This window comes from Colias philodice, chromosome 3 (genome assembly GCF_061535455.1).
Source record: "Colias philodice isolate Cphi_HAF_F1 chromosome 3, ilColPhil1 Martin Lab GWU primary, whole genome shotgun sequence".
NCBI lineage: Eukaryota > Metazoa > Arthropoda > Insecta > Lepidoptera > Pieridae > Colias > Colias philodice.
The window spans coordinates 2,496,630-2,521,851 of record NC_143088.1 but is presented as its reverse complement, the minus strand read 5'-3'; the positions used below and the strand labels follow the sequence as shown (position 1 = coordinate 2,521,851).

General features: G+C 33.3%; 3 protein-coding genes across 3 annotated transcripts; 1 reads left to right on the top strand and 2 right to left on the bottom strand.

The window, feature by feature from the left end:
- Positions 1 to 3,473: 3,473 nt before the first annotated feature.
- Positions 3,474 to 8,018, bottom strand: LOC149489428 (40S small subunit processome assembly factor 1). The gene is made up of 3 exons (XM_089713850.1): positions 7,574 to 8,018; positions 4,739 to 4,926; positions 3,474 to 3,989 (listed from the first exon to the last, which is right to left on the bottom strand). Exons 1-3 carry the CDS (start codon positions 7,833 to 7,835, stop codon positions 3,921 to 3,923), a joined length of 519 nt encoding a protein of 172 aa, XP_089569976.1. The 5' UTR covers positions 7,836 to 8,018; the 3' UTR covers positions 3,474 to 3,920.
- Positions 8,019 to 8,305: 287 nt separating this feature from the next.
- Positions 8,306 to 18,175, top strand: Smyd3 (SET and MYND domain containing, class 3). The gene is made up of 10 exons (XM_089713521.1): positions 8,306 to 8,360; positions 8,443 to 8,805; positions 8,928 to 9,012; positions 12,351 to 12,510; positions 12,766 to 12,893; positions 13,418 to 13,594; positions 14,059 to 14,158; positions 15,195 to 15,602; positions 16,018 to 16,180; positions 17,528 to 18,175. The coding sequence occupies exons 2-10, from the start codon at positions 8,678 to 8,680 to the stop codon at positions 17,733 to 17,735; spliced, it is 1,557 nt and encodes a 518-aa protein (XP_089569647.1). The 5' UTR covers positions 8,306 to 8,360; positions 8,443 to 8,677; the 3' UTR covers positions 17,736 to 18,175.
- A 227-nt stretch (positions 18,176 to 18,402) lies between these two features.
- On the bottom strand, positions 18,403 to 20,048 carry LOC149489426 (RNA-binding protein 45-like). Its single transcript, XM_089713592.1, has one exon. It carries the CDS (start codon positions 19,917 to 19,919, stop codon positions 18,513 to 18,515), a length of 1,407 nt encoding a protein of 468 aa, XP_089569718.1. The 5' UTR covers positions 19,920 to 20,048; the 3' UTR covers positions 18,403 to 18,512.
- Positions 20,049 to 25,222: the final 5,174 nt, after the last annotated feature.

Sequence of the window (25,222 nt, the reverse complement as noted above, 5' to 3'; positions counted from 1 at the left end):
CATCCAGAGTTGGAATAAAAAGGAAGCATTACAAACAAAAGTTTAAAGTTGAATGGTGTAAACTGAAAGAATTTTCTACGTGGTTAAAAAAACATCCCAAAGATGAATATAAAGCAATTTGTTCAATATGTGACTCAAGTATCAGCGCAGAAATGAGTGTTCTTTAAAGACATGGTTGTAGCACAAAACATGAACAAAAAGAGAAGTTATTATTGAGTTCTACTTCAAAATCCTCTATTCAACCTACCATAGAAAGTGCGTTCAAAAAGGCGCCGACGACGCTTGATGAAAAATGTAAAGTAGCTGAAATAAAATTTGCAGCTTTTATAGCTGAACACAAAATATCTCACCAAGTGGCAGATCATTTATGTGATCTTATATCGGTTACTTTTATTGATCCAGAAGTTGCAAAAAAATTTAAGCTGAAACATACGAAAGCTCAAGCAGTCATTAACAATGTAGTTGGAAGAAGCGAAAAGGATACATTGGCTCGTGATCTACAAAATTGTAAGTTTTCAGTGCTCATAGATGAAAGCACCGACATTGCAGTGGTGAAAACTATGTGCGTAGTAGTACGATATTACGATTGTAACCACGGTAAGATTTTAAGCCGCTTCTGGGACTTAATACAACTTTTTGAATACAGCCAAAATAATTATTCTGCTAACGCACATCATCTCTTTAACTTGGTAATTCAGTCATTTGAAAAGTATTCAATCCCTCTGGATAACATCGTAGGCTTCGGATCAGACGGATGCAATACGATGATGGGTTGTAGAAATTCTGTATCTAGTCTATTTCGTGAGAAGTGCCCCGGCATCACTGTACTTAAGTGCATATGTCATTCCTTGCATTTATGCGCAAGCGATGCTTCGAAGAAATTACCACCAGAGACTGAAAAGTTCGCTCGAGCAATATATAATTATTTTAAACTGAGTAGCAAACGCCAAGCAGAATTTAAAGACTTCCAGCTGTTTACGGAAACGGAAGTACATAAAATATTAAGGCCTGCGCAGACCCGATGGCTCTCTCTGGTTTCAGTTGTAAATAGAATCTTAGAGCAATGGGACGCGCTGCGGCTTTATTTTGATGGAAAATGGCTCGAGGATAGCGAATGTTTAGACATTCATAAAAGTTTGCAGGACCCTATCACGAAAGCTTATTATTATTTTTTGGCGTGGATACTACCGAAATTTACAGACGTCAATAAATACTTTCAAAGTGAATCGACGGTAATAATTGAGGAGCTTCGGAACAAAAACCGCTAAATCCACTTTCTAAGATTTTTGACAAATCGGAAAAAACGTTTTATTTCTTTGTTTTTTTAGGTAAAAGAGAGTAGAAAATCTTAATATATCAACATTAGCAACATTGTTTGGTGGCCAAATCAACAGATTCGTGTGTGAAGTAATAAACGAAAAAAAAAAATAAAAAAAATGGATATAGCGGTTTTTGCTTAGACTATCCGGATTTATCGTTTTTTGAAAAAATCAACTAAGGATTTATCGCTATGTGAAAAAACCATTAACATTTTTGGTTAAAACTAAGTATATGAGGAATTAAATAATTAAAAATTAAAAATTGCTATATCGGTTTTTGTCTCAACCTTATAAAAATCTATCAAATTTATGTAGGATTTATCGGTTTCTGTTAAGATATCAATTTTCTTTTACCTCATCAGTGGATTTATCGGTATCTGTATAGATCATTTAACTTGAAGCGCATTTTTCTACTAGATTCATCGGCTTTAGAACAGATTCAATAAGCTTATCATGTAAAATTATGCAAAAGCATCGAAATTACAAAAAAAAAAAAAAAAAATACAGCATGTCGTTTATCGGTTTTTGTTCCGACGCTCCTCAATTGACATGCACGATAAGATGGCGCAACTTTACAGAGAACTGCTCTCCTCGTTCATGCTGCGATCTTATGTGCAAGTAACAAAACTCGACGATATTGATCCAACAAATACCACTCATTACCTGGATTTGGAAGATATGTATCTGGGACTGGGAGTTAGTAGGCAGTTGGAGTTGCCAGAAATTTTAGACAAACAAGATATTTTGCAAGAGTTCAAAATCAACTGCAGAAAATTTATCGTCGTTGCCTGTGTGGGTATAAGAAAGAGGTACAGTCTCAACGACCCAGTGCTGACTGCTTTGGCTAAATTGCGCCCAGAATTGTGTATGTCGGCGTCAGATGATGCAAGGCTATCTACATTATCGCCGTTATTTAACATTTTGCCACGCGTTAGTCCTAAAACACTGGATAAACAACAAATATTAGATGACGAATGGAGAAATTTTCCATTAATTGCAACACAAATAAAAGATATACAGGCTGTAACTGAAAAAGCTGATGTATTCTGGAACAAGGTTGGTTATTTTAATTAAACTGTTCTATATTGATTTGGTGTGGACTATTACTACATCATATTACTATTTAAATATTTTTTTCAGATTTCAGAGTTAAAGGATACAGACGGAAATAGCAAATTCAAAGAACTTCCGAAATTCATGCTGGGTGTTCTTTCACTGCCGCATTCAAATGCTGAGTGCGAGCGCATTTTCAGTCAAGTCAATGATATTAAAACGAAAAAAAGAAACAAACTTCTCACTAAAACAATAAAAGGGAATATTTTCACCCAGCAATCAATAAAAAGAAATGGCAAAACATGTGTGGATTTCAGGCCAACTAACGACATGTTGTCAAAAATGAACAAATCGATTTACGAAAAAGACACTGTCGTGCTAGGAGACTCTGATTCAGAATAACATTATACCTCTTTCAATTTTTTTTTGTTAATTAAATATATTCAGACTTAATTTGGTTCTTATTGTTGTTTTTTTCCTTTCAAAAATTACACGGTAATTTACACGGTACACTTTTAGTAGATTCACCGTATTTTTTCTAGAAACACCGTATTTTTACCCTTGCAACACGGTACTTCTCAATTTACATATGGAGACACTGATTGACCCTATAATCTTTCTGCATAATAGCAAAATAAACATTGCTATTCTAGTTTTAACGGCTTTTGGTGTAGGCTTTTTTAAACCACTTGCTTTGAAATAGCTGCGGTGGTACTACCATGTGGTATTGAAGTTTAAGTTTTTCGTATTACAGCTAATAGTTATTATTCTGTGGTATTACTAAATACCTTCGCTTTGTTGGTTATTATGTAGTCAATTTCATTTTCCATTTAGTGTTGAGCTTTTTGCGAAAAATGGAATTCCACTAAGTTTTCTCCGTTTCTACTTCTTTTGCCTTTCCTGTATTTCCCTATTATTTTATCTGCTCTAGTTATTTGGGTACCTCTTGTACATTGAAATCTCTCATGAGAAAATAATTGTTTTTTGGTTTCTCTAAAACAGAGGCAGATCATTCACATGATACATGTGTAAGGGTGCTCGGCTCATTTCTTCCCTTGTCTTTACCCTGATACATAATATAAATAAAGTAATATAATAGAATATGTTACATTTATGACCCTGAATTTAGCAGACAGCAGACAAAATATAATTTCAGATGGGGATATCTAAAAACAACTGCTCGGATACAACTGGGAACACGGTGAAAGCTTCCCAAAAATGTATTTTTAATTTAAAAATATGTATGTTCAAAAATAAAAATAAAATTTTAATTCATTACCACCTGTAGGTAAATCAATGACAAACAATTTCCAATTTGTAAAACTTCAAGAACTTAATTTCGCTTTTAGATATCCCCATCTGAAATTATATTTTGTCTTCTGTCTGCTAAATTCAGGGTCATATACATTTAATAAAATAAATAGCCATTTTATTTTAATACAGAGATGGATTACACAATAAAATACAGGAATGTAATAGTTTTAAGAGGGTAAAAATAAAATATCTAGGTATCATAATATAATATTTTTATTTACAACTTAAAACTATTTATTTCATTTTCTTTTTCTTCTTAGATTTCTTGTCGTTAACAGCTTTCTTCAAGTCCTTCTTTTGTACCTAAAAAAATAAAAAATATAAAAGTTGTACTTACATAAATAATCAAGTTATATGTAGTTAAGTAAAAATTCAAGTATGTATGCATGTATAGGACAAGGTGTATTCAATGTGGTATGGATGTTAGCATTCTATCTATAGGATAATGATCGAAAATGCACTTTATGTGAAAAAAAATAGCTTATAATATGTTGTGGCAGTAAAGAAATGCCATGACTCATTTGCACCAAAGAATTAGAATTTATCAATCTGATGCTCTACTATTATTGCTAACAATTTTTAGTGAAAAAGTGAATTCCTGTGTTCATTTGAGACTAAAAGATTATAGAATCCTACTAATATTATAAATGCGAAAGTTTGTGAGGATGCATGGATGGATGGATGTTTGTTATTCTTTTTCGCAAATACTACTGAACCAATTACAATGAAAGGTAGTATGTATGTGTAGATGAAAGGTTACTTTTATCTCCGAAATCCCACAGGACAATACAAATTTTTGTTGAAAATGCAGGGGGGATTCTAGTTCATTATAAATACATCTATACTAATATTATAAAGCTGAAGAGTTTGTTTGTTTGAACGCGCTAATCTCAGGAACTACTGGTCCGATTTAAAATATTCTTTCGGTGTTAGATAGCCCATTTATCGAGTAAGGTTATAGGCTATATATCATCGCGCTACGACCAACAGGGGTGGAGCCACGGGGGTGAAACCGCGCGGAGCAGCTAGTATAATAATATATAAAGTCTTACCTTTCCATAGTTACTCAAGAAATGTCCAACGTCATTTTTAGATCCTTTCTTTTTCTTTTGCCCAGTTGTTTGCATTATACTTTTAGATTTCATTAATTCTTTCTCTTCTTTCTCCTTTTGCTTCTCTTGTTTCCTCTTACTCATGAGTTCCTTGTAATTTAAATATGCTTTTTTTGGAGGTTTGGCCCCTGAAAATACGAATTTATATTTAATTAAATTAGCTGAAGTAAATTTTATCAAAAATAATATTTACAAGGAATTTTATATATAATACTGTTCAGGGTAATCAGAAAAATAATATTTGAGTTTCATCTCCGTTGGTAACATTTTTAGTAAGCAATGGTACCTATTTTTACAAGAGATGAGTACCATACTACTTATATTATTATTGTTCCTTCTTGATGAATTGTATTTAAGAATATGTGTAGTCTGTCCACTATAAGAATTGCTTTTTGACAGCTCGACGGGTGATACCAGAAGTGATGTTCAAAAGATTATCGATTGTGATACCATTTCCATTTATAAATTCAAAATATTATCATAAATCGAATCAGGTACGTAAATAATAATTACAACGTAAACATACTAATAAGATATGTAATAATAAGACCACATATCTATGCATTGTATGTTAAAACTAAACTAAACTAATATTTTATTATTTATTGGTTTCTATCTTACAATTAGGTTGTCTTTACGTTTAAATTATATAACATAATAGAAGAGTTTTTCTGTATCGGATATATTTTACAGAGTATTTGTATCGATTATTCTAATCTATCGACCCATCATTGAATAATTCTGTGTAGGCATCACTAAGTGGGCGGGACCTGTACATGAAGTACGTTAATTATTTGTATGACATTTTAACATAGACAATACAATCCTACATAGGCGTGAAGCTGTCAAAAAGCAAATAATATAATGGACAGAGCTTAGATTACAAAATAAAAGGCAGATGGAGGATGACAATCATCCATCGCCCTTGTCAAAGAAAATACGAAATCAAAAACGAATACGAAACTCCCTCAGTGCTATAGCGATTCTAGTGTCATGCAATACGTCAAAAGGGGTTTGTTATTTTAGTAAAAAAATGCTGTCTTGTGATATTAAAACGCTGTAAAATTTGTTCCCGAAAACAAACAAAAAGATAAAACATCGTTTTACAGGTTTTCTGTAGATTATTTGGCTTATTTAATTTTGTATACAAATAATAATTTTACATATACGAAGGAATACAAAACTTCAACGTACGCTGCCAGTATTTTGAAAATGAATTTGCCATTTTTATGGGTAAAACGGTAAAATAGTTAAAAGATCTTCGGGGTAGTGCTGTTGGATTATTCGATCGTGAATGTGATTGTTTGTATAGTGCAATAAAGGTTCATGATCATTATTAGATAATTTTAATAAGCATAATACTTTTTTTGTTTCTTTTATATAGCTTAAAAACGTAAGAGTCGTTTTCGCCCGCGATTTAATTCATTTGAACTCCGTGATGGATATGACAAAATTATTATTATTCAGGAATTATATTTATTAATTATTTATTATCCAGTAAAGCGGATGTGGATGTCGTAAGGTGTCACTGAAAAATCAGTGTTAAGGTATTATGCCTCAGGTATCCTGAGTGGCTTCCTTTTTTAGCGCAAGCAACCATACATAAATTCATGTTTTCTATTACCTATTATTCATAATTCACACTGCCAATTAATTATTCATAATTTAATTTGTGTGTTTATGTGTACTGGAATAAATGGTTTCTTCCTTCTTTCTTTCTAAAATAAAATGTCCCGTGTTCTCGACTAAAAATTACCGCTATCCACATTCATATATTTTGAAAATAAAAGATAATAATATCAGGTAATCATTGTAATTTTGAAACATTTTTTTATGTAATTTATTTAATTAAAAATTTATCATTTATGTAACAATAGATTTTTTACAATATTATAAAAAATTATCATAAACAAGAATTTATATAAAATTTAAATTAAAACCTGACAGCTAATTTATGTAGCCAACGTTTCTAACACCACTACCATAATATTTCAGATGATTGCAATGTCACCTCATAAATCAAATTCGGTTCAGCGGTTTATACTGCAAAGAAATACGGACGTGCCAAAGAAATATTATACATAGATACACTCGAAACACATAACCCTCTTTCTTCCGTAGTCGGGGAAAATTTTGGGAAAATTTTCAATATCTGGTAACATAACACCCACACAGAAGCACCGTGTACGTACAGTGCAGCGGCGAAATGACAGCACACATAGCTTTATGGAAATGACGATAAATTATTCGGTTTAGTTCGGCAACGCTCCATCTGTCTTTTATTTTGTAATCTAAGAGCGTATACGCACTATGCGGGTAGCCGTCCGGCTGACCGCAAGCACAATTATGTACGTAATATTCATTTCTATGCGCACTGCGATGCGGCTACCGCAGACCGCACAGTGCGCATAGAAATGAATATTCCGTACATAATTGTGCTTGCGGTCAGCCGGACGGCTACCCGCAATGCGGCTACCCGCATAGTGCGTATACGCTCTAAGGGACAGAGTATAAGTATGTTAATGTTTAATAGAGACTGAAATAGACATTTAAACTAAAATATGAACATCAAAATAAGTAGAACAAGAGAAGTGGGTGTAATTTAATTTTACAATCAATTATCAAATATTCCATTAATGTGACTTCTTAAGTACTTTATATTGCTACTATTAGTTAAAATTGTGATTCAAGTAGTGAAAATGCAGTCCTACACCATTAATTAACCAATTAAAACATAATTTTATCTGATGAATTAGAGATATTATAAGATCTTACCTAAACTAACCGCTAACGCAATTTTAGCTTCTTCTTTCTTCGTAGGGTCAAAACCAGACATTCCAAATTTAACTACCTCATGTCGGATTTTCTTCAAGTCTAATTCTTTCGATGGTCCGGTCGGTTTATTGATAATATTGTCAGAATTTTCACTTTCTACATTTTGCTTTTTCTTAGGTTTATGCGCCTCAAATTTCACGACTTTAAAGTTGGCTTCAGCATTCTTTAACGCAAGGGCTGCTCTGGTTAAAACTAACGACATTACTAATTGCTAATTATTCTAATTAATAAACGAAGAAAAGTACGAAATTCTATCAGTGTTTGGTTTCTCCGTAATTTATTTTTGACATTGATGTGCGGACTACACAGTACACGTGCTCATGACATTTTGGTCACAGATGCTGCCATTTGCTTGATTTTACTTTTAAAATATAGATCCCACGCAATCCTTTTTATAATTTATTTCAAACAATTCAGTAGAAAATTACCTGTAAAGTCAATTAAAGAAAATATTTAGACATAGTATTTGAATGAGTAGAAAGAAAATTCTTAACCCATTTTTAATAATAATCTTGCAACATTATCATGATGTCAAAGTCATCAAGTACACATTTCATTTGACAATGTATTTGTATCGATACACCAATCAGACTGCAAAGTATTTTATAATAGACCAATGGTGAGATTTAGATAAATAAAAATATCCAATAGGCGATTACTACTGCAAAATACAAATTCTTGACTCTTGTTTTTAAAAATATTGCAAAATGCAAAGCTAATTTCGCATGCAAGTATTTTTGAATTTTCAATTTATATTTTCGTGCTTACTGCCTGACTGAGTTAATTTATTTTTGTGTTTGTTGATACAGATGCGGTCACGTCTTATCTAAAAATAATGTAACGGATACATAGTGTATGTACAGCTAATATTAGAACGGCAGGTGGAAAAGATAATATTTTTAACATTAGCATTTCGCACTCCGTATCTTTCAGTGTAACATTCCAGATCTTGGCTATTTATACTTGATTTCCGGATAGTTAAATGCTGAATTTTATAGCGAATAATTAATAATAACATCTACCTCAAATTAAGCAAAAATAACTATGAGGAATAGGTTTAGAAACTCGAATACTCCGGTAAAGGCTGGAGACTTAATTTTGTCTGAAGAACCCTTTGCGTATATTTTATCATCAAAAGAAAATGGAAATCGATGTGATAATTGTCTACAAAAGTAAGTATTTGCAATGTTTTTTATACTAATACTGTTAATTAATGTCAATTAACATTTTTCCATTCAGAATTTTCGTAAAATTTGTGATAAGTTTACTTATATAAATAAATTTAAATTTCCAGCTGTAGAGTTCAGAAGTGTTCTGGATGCCAGTTTGTTTATTACTGTGGAAAGAGTTGTCAGAGGGATGCATGGAGTGATCACAAAGTGGGTATTTCCTCCTAGTTCTTTAAATTATAATTAAGTATTTAAAAATCAGACAAAAACATCAGGACTACTCAGAAAGCCCAAGTATAGAGGACCTGTAATTTTAATTTTTAAATTTTTATTATGTAAATAGGTATACTAACATTTTATATTTAATGTGGTTAATTCCTCAATATTCTTTGTAAGGTAAATTGTGGTTTTTATTGTGTCTGCAAAAATAACAATAATTTAAAAAGTCTATTCAAACATACTGATACTAACTTTATATTAATATTTTACATAATATACTGTATTAAAATACTTTTATCACTTTCGTAACTATATTATTCAGGATGCAGTAACAAAAACTTATTTTGATATTTCTGAGGTGTGTCTTGATGGATATTGGCATATTAGTCCGTTTTCTTATGGGAAAAGGTATACATTTTTGAGTAAAGCAATGCCATTTGGTACGAATGTTGTACTCGTCCACCTAAGCCCAAATCGCCTGGTAGCCAGTGTCTTCTCCCCGGCAGAAGGGAGGGAGGGGGGGTTATAGAACAGAGCGCCCGGCGCTCGGAAAAAAAATTCTGGCGGATTCATTTGGCCCTTTGAGTCGAGTTTGGTGTCGTAATCAGGTAACTAGATGATGCCCGATTCATCCCCCATACCAGTTTTTTAGGGTTCCGTAGCAAAATATGTCACAATCTTTAAAATAATAAACTTTTGGCAGTGGCAAAATCCACACAAACCAGTATATTTTTATTTTTTTGTATGAAACTTGGTTTATAAAAAAATACTGTCTGAAAGGCCATTTCATGCAGATTATAAAAACATTAACATGTAACATATATCTTACCATTTTAAATGTAAAATAAATTAGAGAAAGTACAGGAACGTTCGTCAGCGCAGCGTAGGGGACGGCTAATAGACCCGAAAAATAAGCAATAACATAAAACAAAAACCAGTCAAGTGCGAGTCTGACTTGCCCATCGAGTGTTTCGTACTTATTTGTCCTATTCCATGTTATCTTGTCTGGTAGGACCTGGTTAACTGATACACACACACTTTCGTCTTTATAATATTAGTGTGATTTTTAATCATCTTTAAATTATAAATGAAGTCAGGTAACATTGTTAAAAATAAAGATATATAATAGTAGAACGTTTTTGTATTACTAATAATGACAACCACCTCCACAATTACATAATTCGGTACATTTGAGCTGGAGTATAAAACACTTCAATCTGGAATTGCAAGATTTCACGCACCGACATCTTATCAATTCAAAACTTCTCTTTTCTTTTTATTTCAGATGGGCAAGGAATATTTTGATTTTTTTAGGTCCCTAAATATATACAGCCTGTAAAACTGCCCTTAAGGTGTGTTGTTTAAGGGCAGCTTCTGTGGGAGGCAAATTTTCGATTTGCCTGTCCGTTTTTGTTAAAAATTTGTTTGCGACCCTCATTTACTATCACAGCGGGGTACAATGTGAAAAACAAACATGTACTTATAATAATTATAAAAAAATATAAGTTCTGGATAAGAGTATCCTTAAAATATCGTGACCGTCCTTACCTATCATGCATTGTAATCACAAACTTTTCAATTTCACTGTCTGCATATTTGCCACTGTAAAGTGCTTTAAATCCTCGTGTGACATTCGGATATGCCTTCCATACCTCAAATGCAGGTGTACCTATAGCTCTTTTAGACCTTCTAGCTTTGGAACACACGATATAGTAGTAGTAGCCAAAATAATGTTAAGAACAGTCGACAGATATGGCTAGTACAGAATATCATGTATTCCAAGCTAGAAGGTCTAAAAGAGCTCCACGTACACCTGCCAGCATTTGAGGTATGGAAGGCATATCCGTACTTATATTTTTTTATAATTATTATAAGTACATGTTTGTTTTTCACATTGTACCCCGCTGTGATAGTAAATGAGGGTCGCAAACAAATTTTTAACAAAAACGGACAGGCAAATCGAAAATTTGCCTCCCACAGAAGCTGCCCTTAAACAACACACCTTAAGGGCAGTTTTACAGGCTGTATATATTTAGGGACCTAAAAAAATCAAAATATTCCTTGCCCATCTGAAATAAAAAGAAAAGAGAAGCTTTGAATTGATAAGATGTCGGTGCGTGAAATCTTGCAATTCCAGATTGAAGTGTTTTATACGCCAGCTCAAATGTACCGAATTATGTAATTGTGGAGGTGGTTGTCATTATTAGTAATACAAAAACGTTCTACTATTATATATATCTTTATTTTTAACAATGTTACCTGAATTTATAATTTAAAGATGATTAAAAATCACACTAATATTATAAAGACGAAAGTGTGTGTGTATCAGTTAACCAGGTCCTACCAGACAAGATAACATGGTATAGGACAAATAAGTACGAAACACTCGATGGGCAAGTCAGACTCGCACTTGATTGGTTTTTGTTTTATGTTATTGCTTATTTTTCGGGTCTATTAGCCGTCCCCTACGCTGCGCTGACGAACGTTCCTGTACTTTCTCTAATTTATTTTACATTTAAAATGGTAAGATATATGTTACATGTTAATGTTTTTATAATCTGCATGAAATGGCCTTTCAGACAGTATTTTTTTATAAACCAAGTTTCATACAAAAAAATAAAAATATACTGTTTTGTGTGGATTTTGCCACTGCCAAAAGTTTATTATTTTAAAGATTGTGACATATTTTGCTACGGAACCCTAAAAAACTGGTATGGGGAATGAATCGGGCATCATCTAGTTACCTGATAACGACACCAAACTCGACTCAAAGGGCCAAATGAATCCGCCAGAATTTTTTTTCCGAGCGCCGGGCGCTCTGTTCTATAACCCCCCCTCCCTCCCTTCTGCCGGGGAGTAGACACTGGCTACCAGGCGATTTGGGCTTAGGTGGACGAGTACAACATTCGAACCAAATTTCATTGCTTTACTCAAAAATGTATACCTTTCCATACAAGCATGCCCATAAGAAAACGGACTATATTGCCATTTCAAAATGGGCTTGAGTAAAATATATTGTATATTCTATAATGAAGAATAAATAGATTTTTTAGATTAGACCAATGGAATTCAAGGGCATTTATTGCATAATTTTGAAAGTAAAACAAAGTTAATGTAGTATTTTTGTTACAAATATTTTTTTACTCAATTAATATTGATCATATACTTAGTTATGTACTGATTGAAGACTTACCTTTAAAAAAAGACGACCAGCTTTAAAATAAGGCTCAAAATCGGTTAAATTAAAAATGTATGAACCTCGTCCATTATGAAGAGGCTCGATATAATGGTAGTTCATACAAATTAAAGTAAATTCATGTATTTTCCAGTGGGAGTGTGCAAATTTCAAGAGAGTAGCGCCGAAAATAGTACCAGATGGAGCCAGAATGTTGGCAAAGATTATAAATCGACTGAAGAGAGGCGATGGTAACTCTTATAAGGCATTTTACACACCTACCTCATTTAGGATGTGGAAGGATCTTATGTCGCGTAAGTTTATGTGTTTTCTCTATACCATTGAATATAGTAGATTCTGTAAGAGTAGTATTCTGTAAGATTTTATAGAAAAAAAATGCACATGTAAAAAAAATATAAAATATATATGGATTAACGACATATAGTTATGAGAAAGTATTTCCTGTCTAAAATACATAACGCTTTTTCTGAAAAATGTTAAATACTAATTATTGTTACCTTAAAAGTATAATGAATACGATTTCTAAATTTTATGTTTTTCTATTTCAGATTATTCAGACCTAAAGAAAGATAAGAAGAGGATGGACTATTTCACAACATTATGTGTAGTTCTTTATGAATTTCTAAAGGACATTTCATTGCCAAATACTGTAGATCTCATGGGATTGTACGGGCGAGTATGTTTTATATGACTATTTATTATTTACTAAGCTCTCATCCCAGATCCACCCTAGATTTTTTCTTTACAATACGCGCCGGAAAAAATAGATATCCAAATTATTGCAACATAGAAAATTATATTTTTCTGGTTAACCAAAAATTTTGTAATTTTCCTGTAATTTTGATGACTGCAATAAAATTTCTTCGAAAAAGGGAGGAGAAATTATGTAGGATATAAAATATTTTAAATAACAAAACCATATTCAAATGTATTGGCATTTGAAGGTACAAAAATAAAAAATATGTATCTATCTTCTTATATGTATATAAAAATGAATCGCAAAATGTGTTGGTAAGCGCATAACTCGAGAACGGCTGAACCGATTTCGATAATTCATTTTTTATTATATTCCTTGAAGTACGAGGATGGTTCTTATGTAGAGAAAACGTAAATATGTACCACGGGCGAAGCCGGGGCGGACCGCTAGTAAAAATTCACCTTAAATATTAATTAGTAAACTTATTCTCAAACAATTTTCAGATGGTAATCAACAGTTTTACGATACTAAATGTGGATATGAACTCAATCGGTACAGGTATATACATAGCTGCGTCGATCATAGATCATAGTTGTAATCCCAACGCAGTTGCCACTTTTGACGGCAAGACTATACATATAACCGCTATTAAGGATATGCCTTGCTTGGATTGGAAACAGGTATTTATGAGGCAATTGAAATTATAAGTTATAACAAGTTTAGTTTTGAGGACTGAATAGATTTGGATGAAATTTGGCAAAAAAAATACACAATGACATTTTAATTGGGCATCAAACAAGCAAGGCCCTGCTGCTGCTAGTTTTATACACATAAAAGTTACATTTAAACTAAAAAGTGTAACTATTTCGACTTTAAATAACACAGAAAGTAAAGCTAATCCTTAATATGTTGTATCTAAAAACAATTAAAAAGTACTAAGGTCTTAAATTTTAATCATTTTTTTGTCTATCTTCAATCTATCTAAAGATCCTGTAATAATACTTCTAAGGGTGACACTTTATTCTGTTCTCTTATTTGCATATTCTTTTCTCTTGTTTTAATTATCTATTCTTAGGAAGACACTTTTTTATTTGATACTCTTTATTTACCTATCCTGTTAATATCTATCGATTAAAAATTCCAGATACGTATATCATATATAGATCTAATGAAAACGCCGTTCGACCGTCAAACGGAGTTATTGGAGAACTATTACTTCGCGTGCGAGTGTGACAGGTGCATGGGTAAATGCTTTCGATGTGCATACTAATGTGTGTGGATATTTAGATTAAAAAATGAGGGTAGTTTGAAAAAAATTGAGGGTAGTTTTGAAAATTCGGTGTTAAAATTGTTGGTATTTTTAATAAATGATACTTTTTACCTACCCGCTTTAAATCGTCTATAATTTAGACAGTTTGAGGGTATTTTGGATTTTGGTTGGTAGTTTAGTATTGTCCTTACTGGATAATTTGTTAAATTTGGAATTTAGTTTTAAATTTCCTCACTGTTATTGTTGACCAGTCTCTCGCCGTTTTTACCGGTTGACCTGAGAAATAAAAAACAAATAAATAAATTATAAATAATGTAGTACTGGTAAAAAATTAGTTAAGTTGTTTTTTATAACAGTTGGCAGATTATCACAGTCGATATGTCGAACAATAACATCAAATTAATAAATTTATTAGAAAAATCACTTATTCTCAGCTCTATCTAAATATCCATATACATACTATAATCTTATCGCTTTCTCTTTTAAACTTCAGTAATGCTATATAATAAAATCTTAACTAAGTAAATAATTGCAACCTTTACTTAAACACTGATTTTTATATGGTTTTGTGTATGACAGCTCTTTTACATTATGGCTTGAAAATTCTTTCTGAGTGGGTAAAAATTATCCGTATAAATTGTGTAGAACTAAATAAATTACTTAAAAATAATAATATTGTATAGAATTTACTAAATTTTTAATTTTCTATGAACATAGGACTGGGTGCATATAACTAAGTCATACTTTTATAATTTAGATTTATTTTCACTAATGTTAATAGCAGAATGAGGTATGGTCAATATTATACCTGAGTTATCTATTTATTTATTTTTATAGCATCACTGAATTTACCATAAATTCTTTGCAAATTAGCCAATGACAACACAAGTGAGCCAATCTTGAATCTATATTGTTTCGAAATTTTTTAATTGCTTCCGTGCTGTAAAAGCATTGGCTATAATTTTAAGAAGCTATAAAAATACTAATTACAAAAAACCAATCAATTCTAGATGAGAGCCAATTGAAATACCTTCATGCAGCTAAATGCCTTAATTCAAGCTGTGATAATCCAATAAATATACAATGGAAAGAAAATTGCCAACTCGTTATGAAAACTGAGAAGCAAAATAAAATTGAAAATGTCGCCATAACTACCAACGGCACGGAAACGGAAGAGAGTAATCTACAAAATGGTGTAACAGAAAGAGATGGACATATAGACAACGGTTTGGTAGACAAAGATAGCAATATACAAACCAATGGAGAGAGTGATATGGAAAATCATGTGTTGGAAAGAGATGGAATATATTGTTCTGAATGCAGTACTCATTATACAGATAAACTTGTCGAGGTTTTCAAAAAGACGATGGAGTTTTCGGAATTGCATTTGCTGAATATGAAGGAAACTACTGTAGCATGTATCCTTTTTAAATATTTGCTTTTATTGCTTTCTGTAATATTTCAAAGCTTTTAAAACCCCAATTTCGACGATCAAATCGAGTTTTGTTTTCGAAAAAAAATATCTGCTTCCATCAAAATTTGCATTTAAATATTAGAATTTAGAATCATAATTCACTTTTCATACAATAAAAGGGCTGATCTGTAATGAAAATTTAATTCCAAATATTATATGAAAGTACAAAAATGCTATTTCATATTTGAGTATTGCTATTTTTTTATGTCAGAGTAGCAATGCGGTAGCCTGATATTAAGTGGTCACCACCGCTTATTTAATATTTGTCTAATCAATTTAAAATAGATCTTTAACCAATTGACAAACTACTCAATTTTTTTCTACCCGACTTCCAAAATAATTTCCTCAACCCAACCCAGACGTGGATGTATGCAAGTACTGCATAGAGCGGCAGGAGGGTGTCTTGCACCCACTGAACGTGATGCACGCACAAACATTGGACCAGGCGTTCGATGCGCTGGTCCAAGTGCAGCTGTGGGAACAGGCTTGTGTTTACGCGGAAAAACTGCTGCCTTGCTTTAGGCACGTATAATAATAGATCATACTATACCTACTAGTCCCATCCTATCCTACTAATCTATACTAATATTATAAAGCTGAAGAGTTTGTTTGTTTGAACGCGCTAATCTCGGGAACTACTGGTCCGATTTGAAAAATTATTTTGGTGTTAGATAGCCCATTTATCGAGGAAGGTTATAGGCTATATATCATCACGCTACGACCAACAGGGGTGGAGCCACTGCACGGGGGTGAAACCGCGCGGAGCAGCTAGTACTATATATACTATCCTATTTTAATATTATAAATGCGAAAGTTTGTGAGGATGAGTATGTGTATGTTTTTGTTATATTGTTACTCTTTCACGCAAATACTACTGAATCGATTACTATGAAATTTAGCACACATATTATAGAGGGTAACTTGGATTAACACATAGGATAGGTTTTATCCCGGAAATCCCACGGGAACGGCAACAATGCAGGTTTTTCTTAAAACTCGGGCGAAACCGCGGGCGGAAAGCTAGTTTATTATAAATGTAGAATATTTTAAAATTCTTCTGTTGAATATGTACATGTATGTTTGGGTATGTTTTATATTTAACTATCCAAAAAAAATATGACTGCGTAGATAGTAATTTGTACAGTAATTAAACTATTATCTTGTCTAAAAACTAGTTCAATTCGTAGCAGAAATAGTAAACAATAGATAACCAAAATATTTGGCCTATTTTAACATAAAAAATACTGTGCTAAATAAATTGAACTAGTGTGATTTATTGAGGCCAGGGTCATCATTGTTGTTAAATTCTATTTTACTAATGGGACATTACTAGCGAAAATATTAAGTTAAAAATAGTAATTATCAGTCAGTATGTAGAAAACTTATTAGTCTAAAAAGAGCATTCCAATCTACATTTATGTATGTACAGTATATAGGGAAATTAAAATATACAAAATTGTATTAGCTATAAGATATCTATACTAATATTATAAAGAGGAAAGGTATTTATGTATGGTTTTCACGCATAAACTACTGGACCGATTTTGATGAAATTTGGCACAGACAATCTTTAGACCCTGAGAAAGAACATAGGCTACCTTTTATTGCGAAATATGTACCACGGGCGAAGCCGGGGCGGACCGCTAGTAAGATGATAAAATGACAAACGTGTTATTACCTACCAAACTAATCACAATGAAAAAAAGTCTTGATTTAAGTTTGTTAAAATCATTCAACTTAAACCTATTTGAATTAATTTAAAAAACTATACCATTTTGCCAATAATTACATCTCTGCCAATTAAGGTTAATAAAAGGTTTTACTTACTTTTAAGTTGATTTCTAACTTATTTCATATTTCTTTTTCCAGGTATTATTATGGTCCCCTACACCCACTACTTGGCTTATTGCAACTGAAGTATGGAAAGATATTACTGTACAAAATGGATTTAACAAAGGCTGTGATTCAATTCAAGGGTGCTGAAAAAATATTGAAAATCACTCATGGAGAAAAGCATCCGCTATACAAGGAGCAATTATTGCCCTTGTTACATCAAGCTATAATAGAATCATCCTAGAATTAAATATTTATTTGTATAATAGGACCTCTTCACAATGGGCAGTGTTGGCCCAACAAATGATCGTCAATGGTTGCCACCATTATGGTGATTAATGATTATGAATAAATAACTACAATAACGGCTGTGATCATAGACATTTAGGCCCTCTACACTATCGTAATTGCGTCTATTTGCACAACGCTGCCCATTGTGAAAAGGGCCATAAGATTTAGTAATCGTCAATTTTTTTTTATATAATTAGATGGCTCAATAAGATTATACTGTAGAAACAGAATGGCAATAGTGTTTTTTTAAGAGTTTACAAGGACCAATAACAGATCTGAACAATCTGCCTTAGATATTCTTAATGTCGAAATATCACATTTTTTTGTATGTCAGATCAAATGTCAATTAGTTTTATGATATGGCTGTGTGTGCAATAAATTATTTCGATTTCAGTTTGTCTTTGTTTTTTCCTTGTCCAAGTCAACTTAAATGGGAATGGTGTGGGGTATAGTTTGCGTACAATACAATGTAAACTTTATGAGAAAGTTATTGAAACTCATTAGTCTTTAAAAACTTGCAAGAAATAGAAACCTCTGGATAATTTTAAAACGTCTGAAAAATCTTAAACATACAGCTCACAAGTTTTGGAACTATATTGTATGCAAATACTCAAGAAATGTCAGTTATTCTTAAATTATTTATTTGTCTGTAAGTATGTTAACAAAACCAATTGTCGGTACGTCCAGCGTATGTCTTCGCGTCTTGTCCGAGTCATATTGTCTGTCCTGTTTAGTTGAACCTTGGTCTTTTGTTGGGTACCTCTTCCTCCGCCTCTATGACTTTTATTCTTACACCGCAAATTTCTGCCCCATGTAAGGTTTTGATTGCCATATCTGCCGACTCAACAGTGGAGTAACGCGCGTAACCTACTGTCTTATTCGGTAAAGTATAAACATTGATAAGATTACCGAAACGACAAAATATATCACGTAAAACTGTTAGTGGAGGAGGTTGTGGCTTACAAATCAAAAAGCACCTCTTGGCTACAGGGCTATCAATATCTGCCAATGGTTGGGGCGACGGCAATGCAACGCTACAGTAATTCAAATCACCAGCATCTGGAATATTATCATCAGCAACACCAGCTGTTGCCAATTTTATGATTTTGGAAGCCTCTGCAATTGCTTCGGCAAGTTTAGCTAAATCGGGAGTTTGGGAATTCTGTGTGGAATTTATAGCATCCTTCAGCTTGTTAACAGTGTTAGGTAAATTGAATGAATTCTCCTCATGTTGACCAAAGTTCAGGTTGGCAGGTTTGACAAAAATCCTCTGGCCTGGAGGATATTCAAACTCATTTAATTGCTCGAGTGCATATTGGGCACAAATTGGATTGGAATATTCAACAAAACCTTTACTGAAATGCGGAACTATATCAAATTTATCATACCATAGCTTACATTTTATCATACCAGGTATTATATTAAATAGCCGCGCTACATGCACTTCCATCAAAAAAGGACTGCACATGAAATGTAGACGAGTAAAACCTTTCGGTCTCACATTCATCATAGACATGATAGAATTACCAGCCACTAGTGAATTTATATTTGATTCAAATGTTGTCTCAGGGCGTCTTTGTCCTTTAGGACTTGCAAAGATAGCTTGGTAACGTCTATCACATTGCTCAAATGCAATTGCAGCTTCAGAAAATTTTCGAAATTTGACATATGCAAACCCCCTTGGAGCTCCTGTATTTCTGTCTCTTTGCACCAAGACATCTTCAACAAACCCATACTGTTGAAAATGTTCTTTTACATGGTCTTCATACATTTCTTTAGCAATATGTAAGAATAAACGTCTATATTTTTCATCATCGAGTTCATCCGTTTGAATATCCGATCGGTTTGCAGCTACCATCACTTTAAGCTGACGACATCTTAAAGTTTTTCCATGCATGTTTTCAAGAGCAACTGCAGCTTCTGATGTTTTTGAGTATTTTATGAATGCTATTCCTTTGGGCTCGCCGGTATTATAATCTAGTGGAATTCGCAGATCATCAATGGTGCCAAATTTTGAAAATTCATCGCGTAATGTTTCTTCTTTTAAATTACGATCACAAACAACAAATAATCTGGAGTATATAGGAACATCTTCGCTCCGTTCTTCATTACGTGAATATTTACGGCTATTATCCATCCTCCACTCTTATTTCACAATTTCTAGTGTTAAAAATTCTTTTAAAACTATAATAAGACTATGTTAGTTTTATTGATGTTTTAGCAAGAAATTCATAAAATGAGTAGGTATTCTTTCTGTCAAAGTATTAAAAGGTATTATGCTAAGAGCAATAAACCTATAGAGTACTTGTATCGAGCATATACAATTTACATATATTTGTTTCTCTCTATCTAAAGACAACGTCGTATGAAAGAATGAGATAGCTATATACTACAAGCTACGTTTCAACATAGTCATGGCACCATTTTTACTATAGGTACATAATTATATAGATAGGAGGTGATAGTGATGGGATGTGCTTCAATCGATAAAATCGTGAATGCATTTTGCATTTACGGTATTGTGAAATAATAAATATAAAAAAAAAACAAAATTAAATTAATATCACTTGACTACATTATTTGTTTAGTACTACGAATATTATAAATGCGAAAGTATGCAAGAATGGATGTTACTCTTTCACTGCTGAACCGATTACAATGAAATTTTGTACATACACACATATTATGATAGGTTTTATCCCGGAAATCTCACGTGAACGGGAACTGTGCGGGTTTTTCTTTAAAAACGCGGGCGGAAACCTAGTATATTATAAAATAAATTTAAAAAAATGAAATGTTACTAATTTAAAATAAAGTTGGACATGATGATAAAGTTAAGGAGTGAGGAGAAATCCAACGTGCAGCATGAAGGAATCATGCAGCATTCTAACAAGTTAATAAAAGGACAGTCATATAGAAAACATTTTCCTTACATCCTACTAATAAAGCGAAAGTTTGTGAGGATGGATGGATGGATGTTTGTTAATCTTTCACGCGAATACTACTGAACCGATTACAATGAAATTTGTTAGGTAGTTAGCTGATGACCCAGATTAAGACATAGGCTACTTTATATCACGTAAATCCCACAGGAATGGGAAATATGCGGGATTTTTTTGAAAACGCATGTATATTAAGTATGTATTCCAATAGTAGTTTCTCATTTATGAGAACTGTCATTTAATCAACTGTTTAATTTTCACATACACATTTAAATTTTAAAGTAAGTGTGAATTTTTTTCAAAATAATAATACACTTTCTTTGATCAAATGTATTTATTATCTACAAGCGTGATCAATGCTTACTTATACCTACAAAAAATTTAAATCTTTTCTCTTTATTATCATTTGTAAAATTCTTATACTAGTCTTTGCTCACATACGTCATATTATATGCTCGCATATTTCATTACCTATTGGTGTACCTTTTAATTGGCGTACCTATCTTAATATAATATTTATTCATTCTTATCATAAATAAATAAATAAAGAACAAAAAAACCTAAAAATTAAAATAGCCATGTTCCTCAGGGTTAATAAATAATAAAATAAAATAAAATAAAATAAGCCTTTATTAGTTTAAAATATACAACTTAATATGTTTTACAATAAATTTACAGTTTTTGTTAAAACAAATTACCTTAATATCTAGTTAAGACTCAGGGTTACTGCCCTTGAAATAAAATTATTTTGGTAAACTTATTTCTAATATTTTCCTTCGGAGTTCCAACTTTTTTGACTTCGTAGTGTATTCTTATTTTAATATATAAATCAATAATAGACTTAATTAAAAGATGTAAGTGATTGTTCAATACACAATTCTCTGTGCTATGAGCAATCAGTTGTTTGAAAATATTTTTATTCGTGCACATATTAAACACTTTTATCATAATTTTTAATATATTATGTTGTTTCCCAATTTCGGAAATACCTATAATTTTTAAATATTGCCGGAAAATCTTTTCTGTGTATAGGCATATACTAATTACATCAGATGATGCCCTATACAAGCCCCCCCGGTCTTTAACTGTTAATAAATGTGCATTTGAATAGGAAGGAGGATTTAATAAAGCATTTTCTATAGTCTCACTGTTTAAACTCTTACAACATGTTTCACAGAGGATTATTTTATTTAATTTTCTTGCCACATACCCAGAAATATACACAACTACCATTTCTGAAAATTCTGACAAGTTTGGATTAAATGTGTAGTCGTGGTCAAAATACTCAGTTTCCTCTGGGTTCTCTGTACCTACATTGTTATCATCGAATAATCTAGCTTTTTGAGCCGTATTATTGATTGCTTTAGCATAATTCGGATTTGCCGAATGCAGAATTCTTATATCGTCCAGAGGCAAACAGTTTCCATTCCTACTTATTTTAAATTCTGCATGGACTAATAGTTTTTTATATGCGGACATAAATGTATATCCTGATGGATTGTTATTAAATCCACCCATGGATCGGATGGCACCAAAAAAAATTTCTATGTGGTCCTGTGACAATTTGTATAGAGGAAGAAAGTAAAATTCAGGTTTAGAATCATTTATAAATTTGTCGTAAATGAATAAAGCAGATTTTATGCAAATTTTAAAACCAAGAAAACCAGTTTTTTTTCTAGAATCTAGCACAAAAGTGCCATCCAATAATTTGAGACGATTAATATACTCATCAATTTCGAGCATTTTGGCTCTGCTTTCAGAAATATTTTTTGAATTTAAAGGTTTTTTAAAACCATAAGACGCTAAATTTCTTGAGTTCATTATATCAAATAAGTCGTTAATTGTTCTTATAAACTTTATCGTGGCATCACAGTTTTCGAACCCGAAAATTTTTTTTTCTTAGCAAGTTTGTAGAGCGTCCGCTACAGATTTACTCAATAACTGAGTTGCCAATTTTACTTTCATTTTCTGATTTTCATAATTTACATGTGCCACAGTGAGTTTGTTAGCTGCATGTAAACCTTCAATGGCTTGTAACTCAAGCAATCGCTCTACAAATATCCAGGAAATTTCATTTCCTTCGCTGTCTAAAAAAACTTTTTTCTCACCCCATGCATTTCTTATAAGTTTTATATTGTGACAAGGGTCGTACATGATTGCGACTTCTTGTTTATCAACTTTAAAATGGGTCACCAAATTTTCTTTTTTTAAATTGCAGCCTAATTTTGTAGCCATTGCTGCATTAGATGGTGCACCATCGAAAGTAAGTGAAATCACTCTTATGTCAGTTTCATTGAGCAGCCGGATACATTGAATAACTAAATTGTGCTTCTGTTCCCCTGACAAACCATTAGCCATGAAATATCCGACCGGTATTTTCCACGCCTCGTTCACGCATGTAACCATAAAAACTAAAGCTTCTGTCGCTAAAGGCAATTCGTCACTACATTCCTCCATTGCCATCCCAAAATCCACGTACCCATAAGTTTTTGTTCCATCATAGTGGACATGCTTTCGTATGGCGATTTCATCGATGGACAATGCAGCGTACAATGTTTTATCCGACTTTACGCAACGGGATTTTATGGTCTCTATAGATTCTTGTGTGAAACCTGGTTGACAATTTATGACTTGATACCATCGTGACAGAGTTTTAGAATGTGGTAGTATATTATTTAAGCTAGTTCTTACGTGATCATACGCTCTTGGGGATAAAAAGTGTAGTGTTAGTGCGAATTGCTTTATTTCTTTTGGGTATTCTTTGGGCAGTGAGCATCCCTGTGCTTTTAGGAAATATCGGGATACAACTGGATTTTCCAAATCAATAGAATTTTTAACTACTGACTTTTTCTCTTCTTCTAATTTTAAACCGTTTAAAATAACCTCCAGGCTATCCTTTTTCTTTACAACCCTTGAAAATTTACGCTGTAAATTTTTCAATTTTCTCCCACGCATTTCTGCTAACGTTTTATAATGTTCCAGTTTAGATTTAAGTCCTTTAGTCATAGGATCCTAAAAAAAAAAAAAAAAAAATTAACACATAAAGTTTAAAAGTTCCTAAAGTTTTATCTATACTAATTATAATATATAAAGCTACACTACCACTGACTCACTCACTGACATCGGTTTTCTCGGAAACTACGGGGAAAGTGGGGGGGATAACGACGTGAACGTGTAGAGGTGCGCCGAGCGACCAGAGGAAAAATATAGCGATCTCGATCATCTTCGAAAACCGAGTGGACCCCTGGAGGTGCGCAAAAACGGTGACACCTGGAGGGGGGGTGTCGGAACAAAAAATGCTCAGAACTGGTGGCGATTACCAGGGGGGGTGGAAAAATGGGGATTTTCGCGAAAACAAGATGGCCGCCGTACTTTGCCAAAATCGCCGTTTATGAATCCTTACGTCTGAAATTTGGCACACGTGCTCTGTTCGAGCCGGCGAATCGATCGGTACCCCGTTCGAGTGGCTCCGGGCCCCCGTTTCCGACTTCCATACAACGTAAAATCCAACGGCCCGCGGAAACGGTGCGAGTTGGGTGGGGGGTCCCGGAACTAAAAATGATCACCACCCTGGGACGCTACCAGGGAGCCATAGTGGGACGCTCGATTTTGGAATTTTTCCATTTTTGGCGCAAACATAAAAAGGTGCCTATAGCCGAGGTGGTGCAATGGAGAAACACACCAATGACGTATTCTTACTCGCCCAGCTCCCAGGATATCCAGAAAAATATGAAACCCTGAACTTTCTCACAGCCCGCGAAGACGGTCAACGGCCCGCGCAAACGGTAGCAGCTACATCTGGGGTGCTCGAACTAAACTTGGAGTAGACCTCGAGCAATTACCACAGAAAGTGAAAAAAATTCAAAATGGCGGAAAAAATGGCCGCCGCCATACAAATTCTAAAACGGCCATCGCTGGTCCGATTGCGCTGAAACTTGGCACAGGGGCTTTAATTGAGCCTCACATTAAGATAGCATACTCATTATCGAGTTTCCACCGCTGGTTTCCAAGTTTCATACAACGTGAAATTGGACGGCTCTCCGAAACGGCGCTAGATAGCCAAGGGGTGTAGAACTAAAAAATGATCAGGAACATGGGGCGCTACCAGGGCAATCGAGAAATTTCAAATTGGACGCAATTTTTTTTTTCAAAAATGGCCAATTTTTCAAAGCAAGATGGTGGCGCCGGTTACTTTACGATCGGTCTGAAAATTGACTTCTGTGCTCTAATCGGCCATATTTACAAAACTGCATACTCAGAATTTCTCTCCGACCCCCGGTTTCCATTTTCCATACATCACGAAATTCAACGGCTCTCTGAACCAGTGGCAGGTAGGTCGGGGTCGCCGAAGTAAAAAATGCTTCAAAACCTGGTCCGCTTCCAGGGATGTAAAAAGTTTTGGTAAAATGCGATTTTTTTTTTTTGAAAATTTTGTATGGAAATTTCCATAGTAGGAAGGATGATTGAATAGCAACGGCAAAAGGTGGTACCGCGGGCT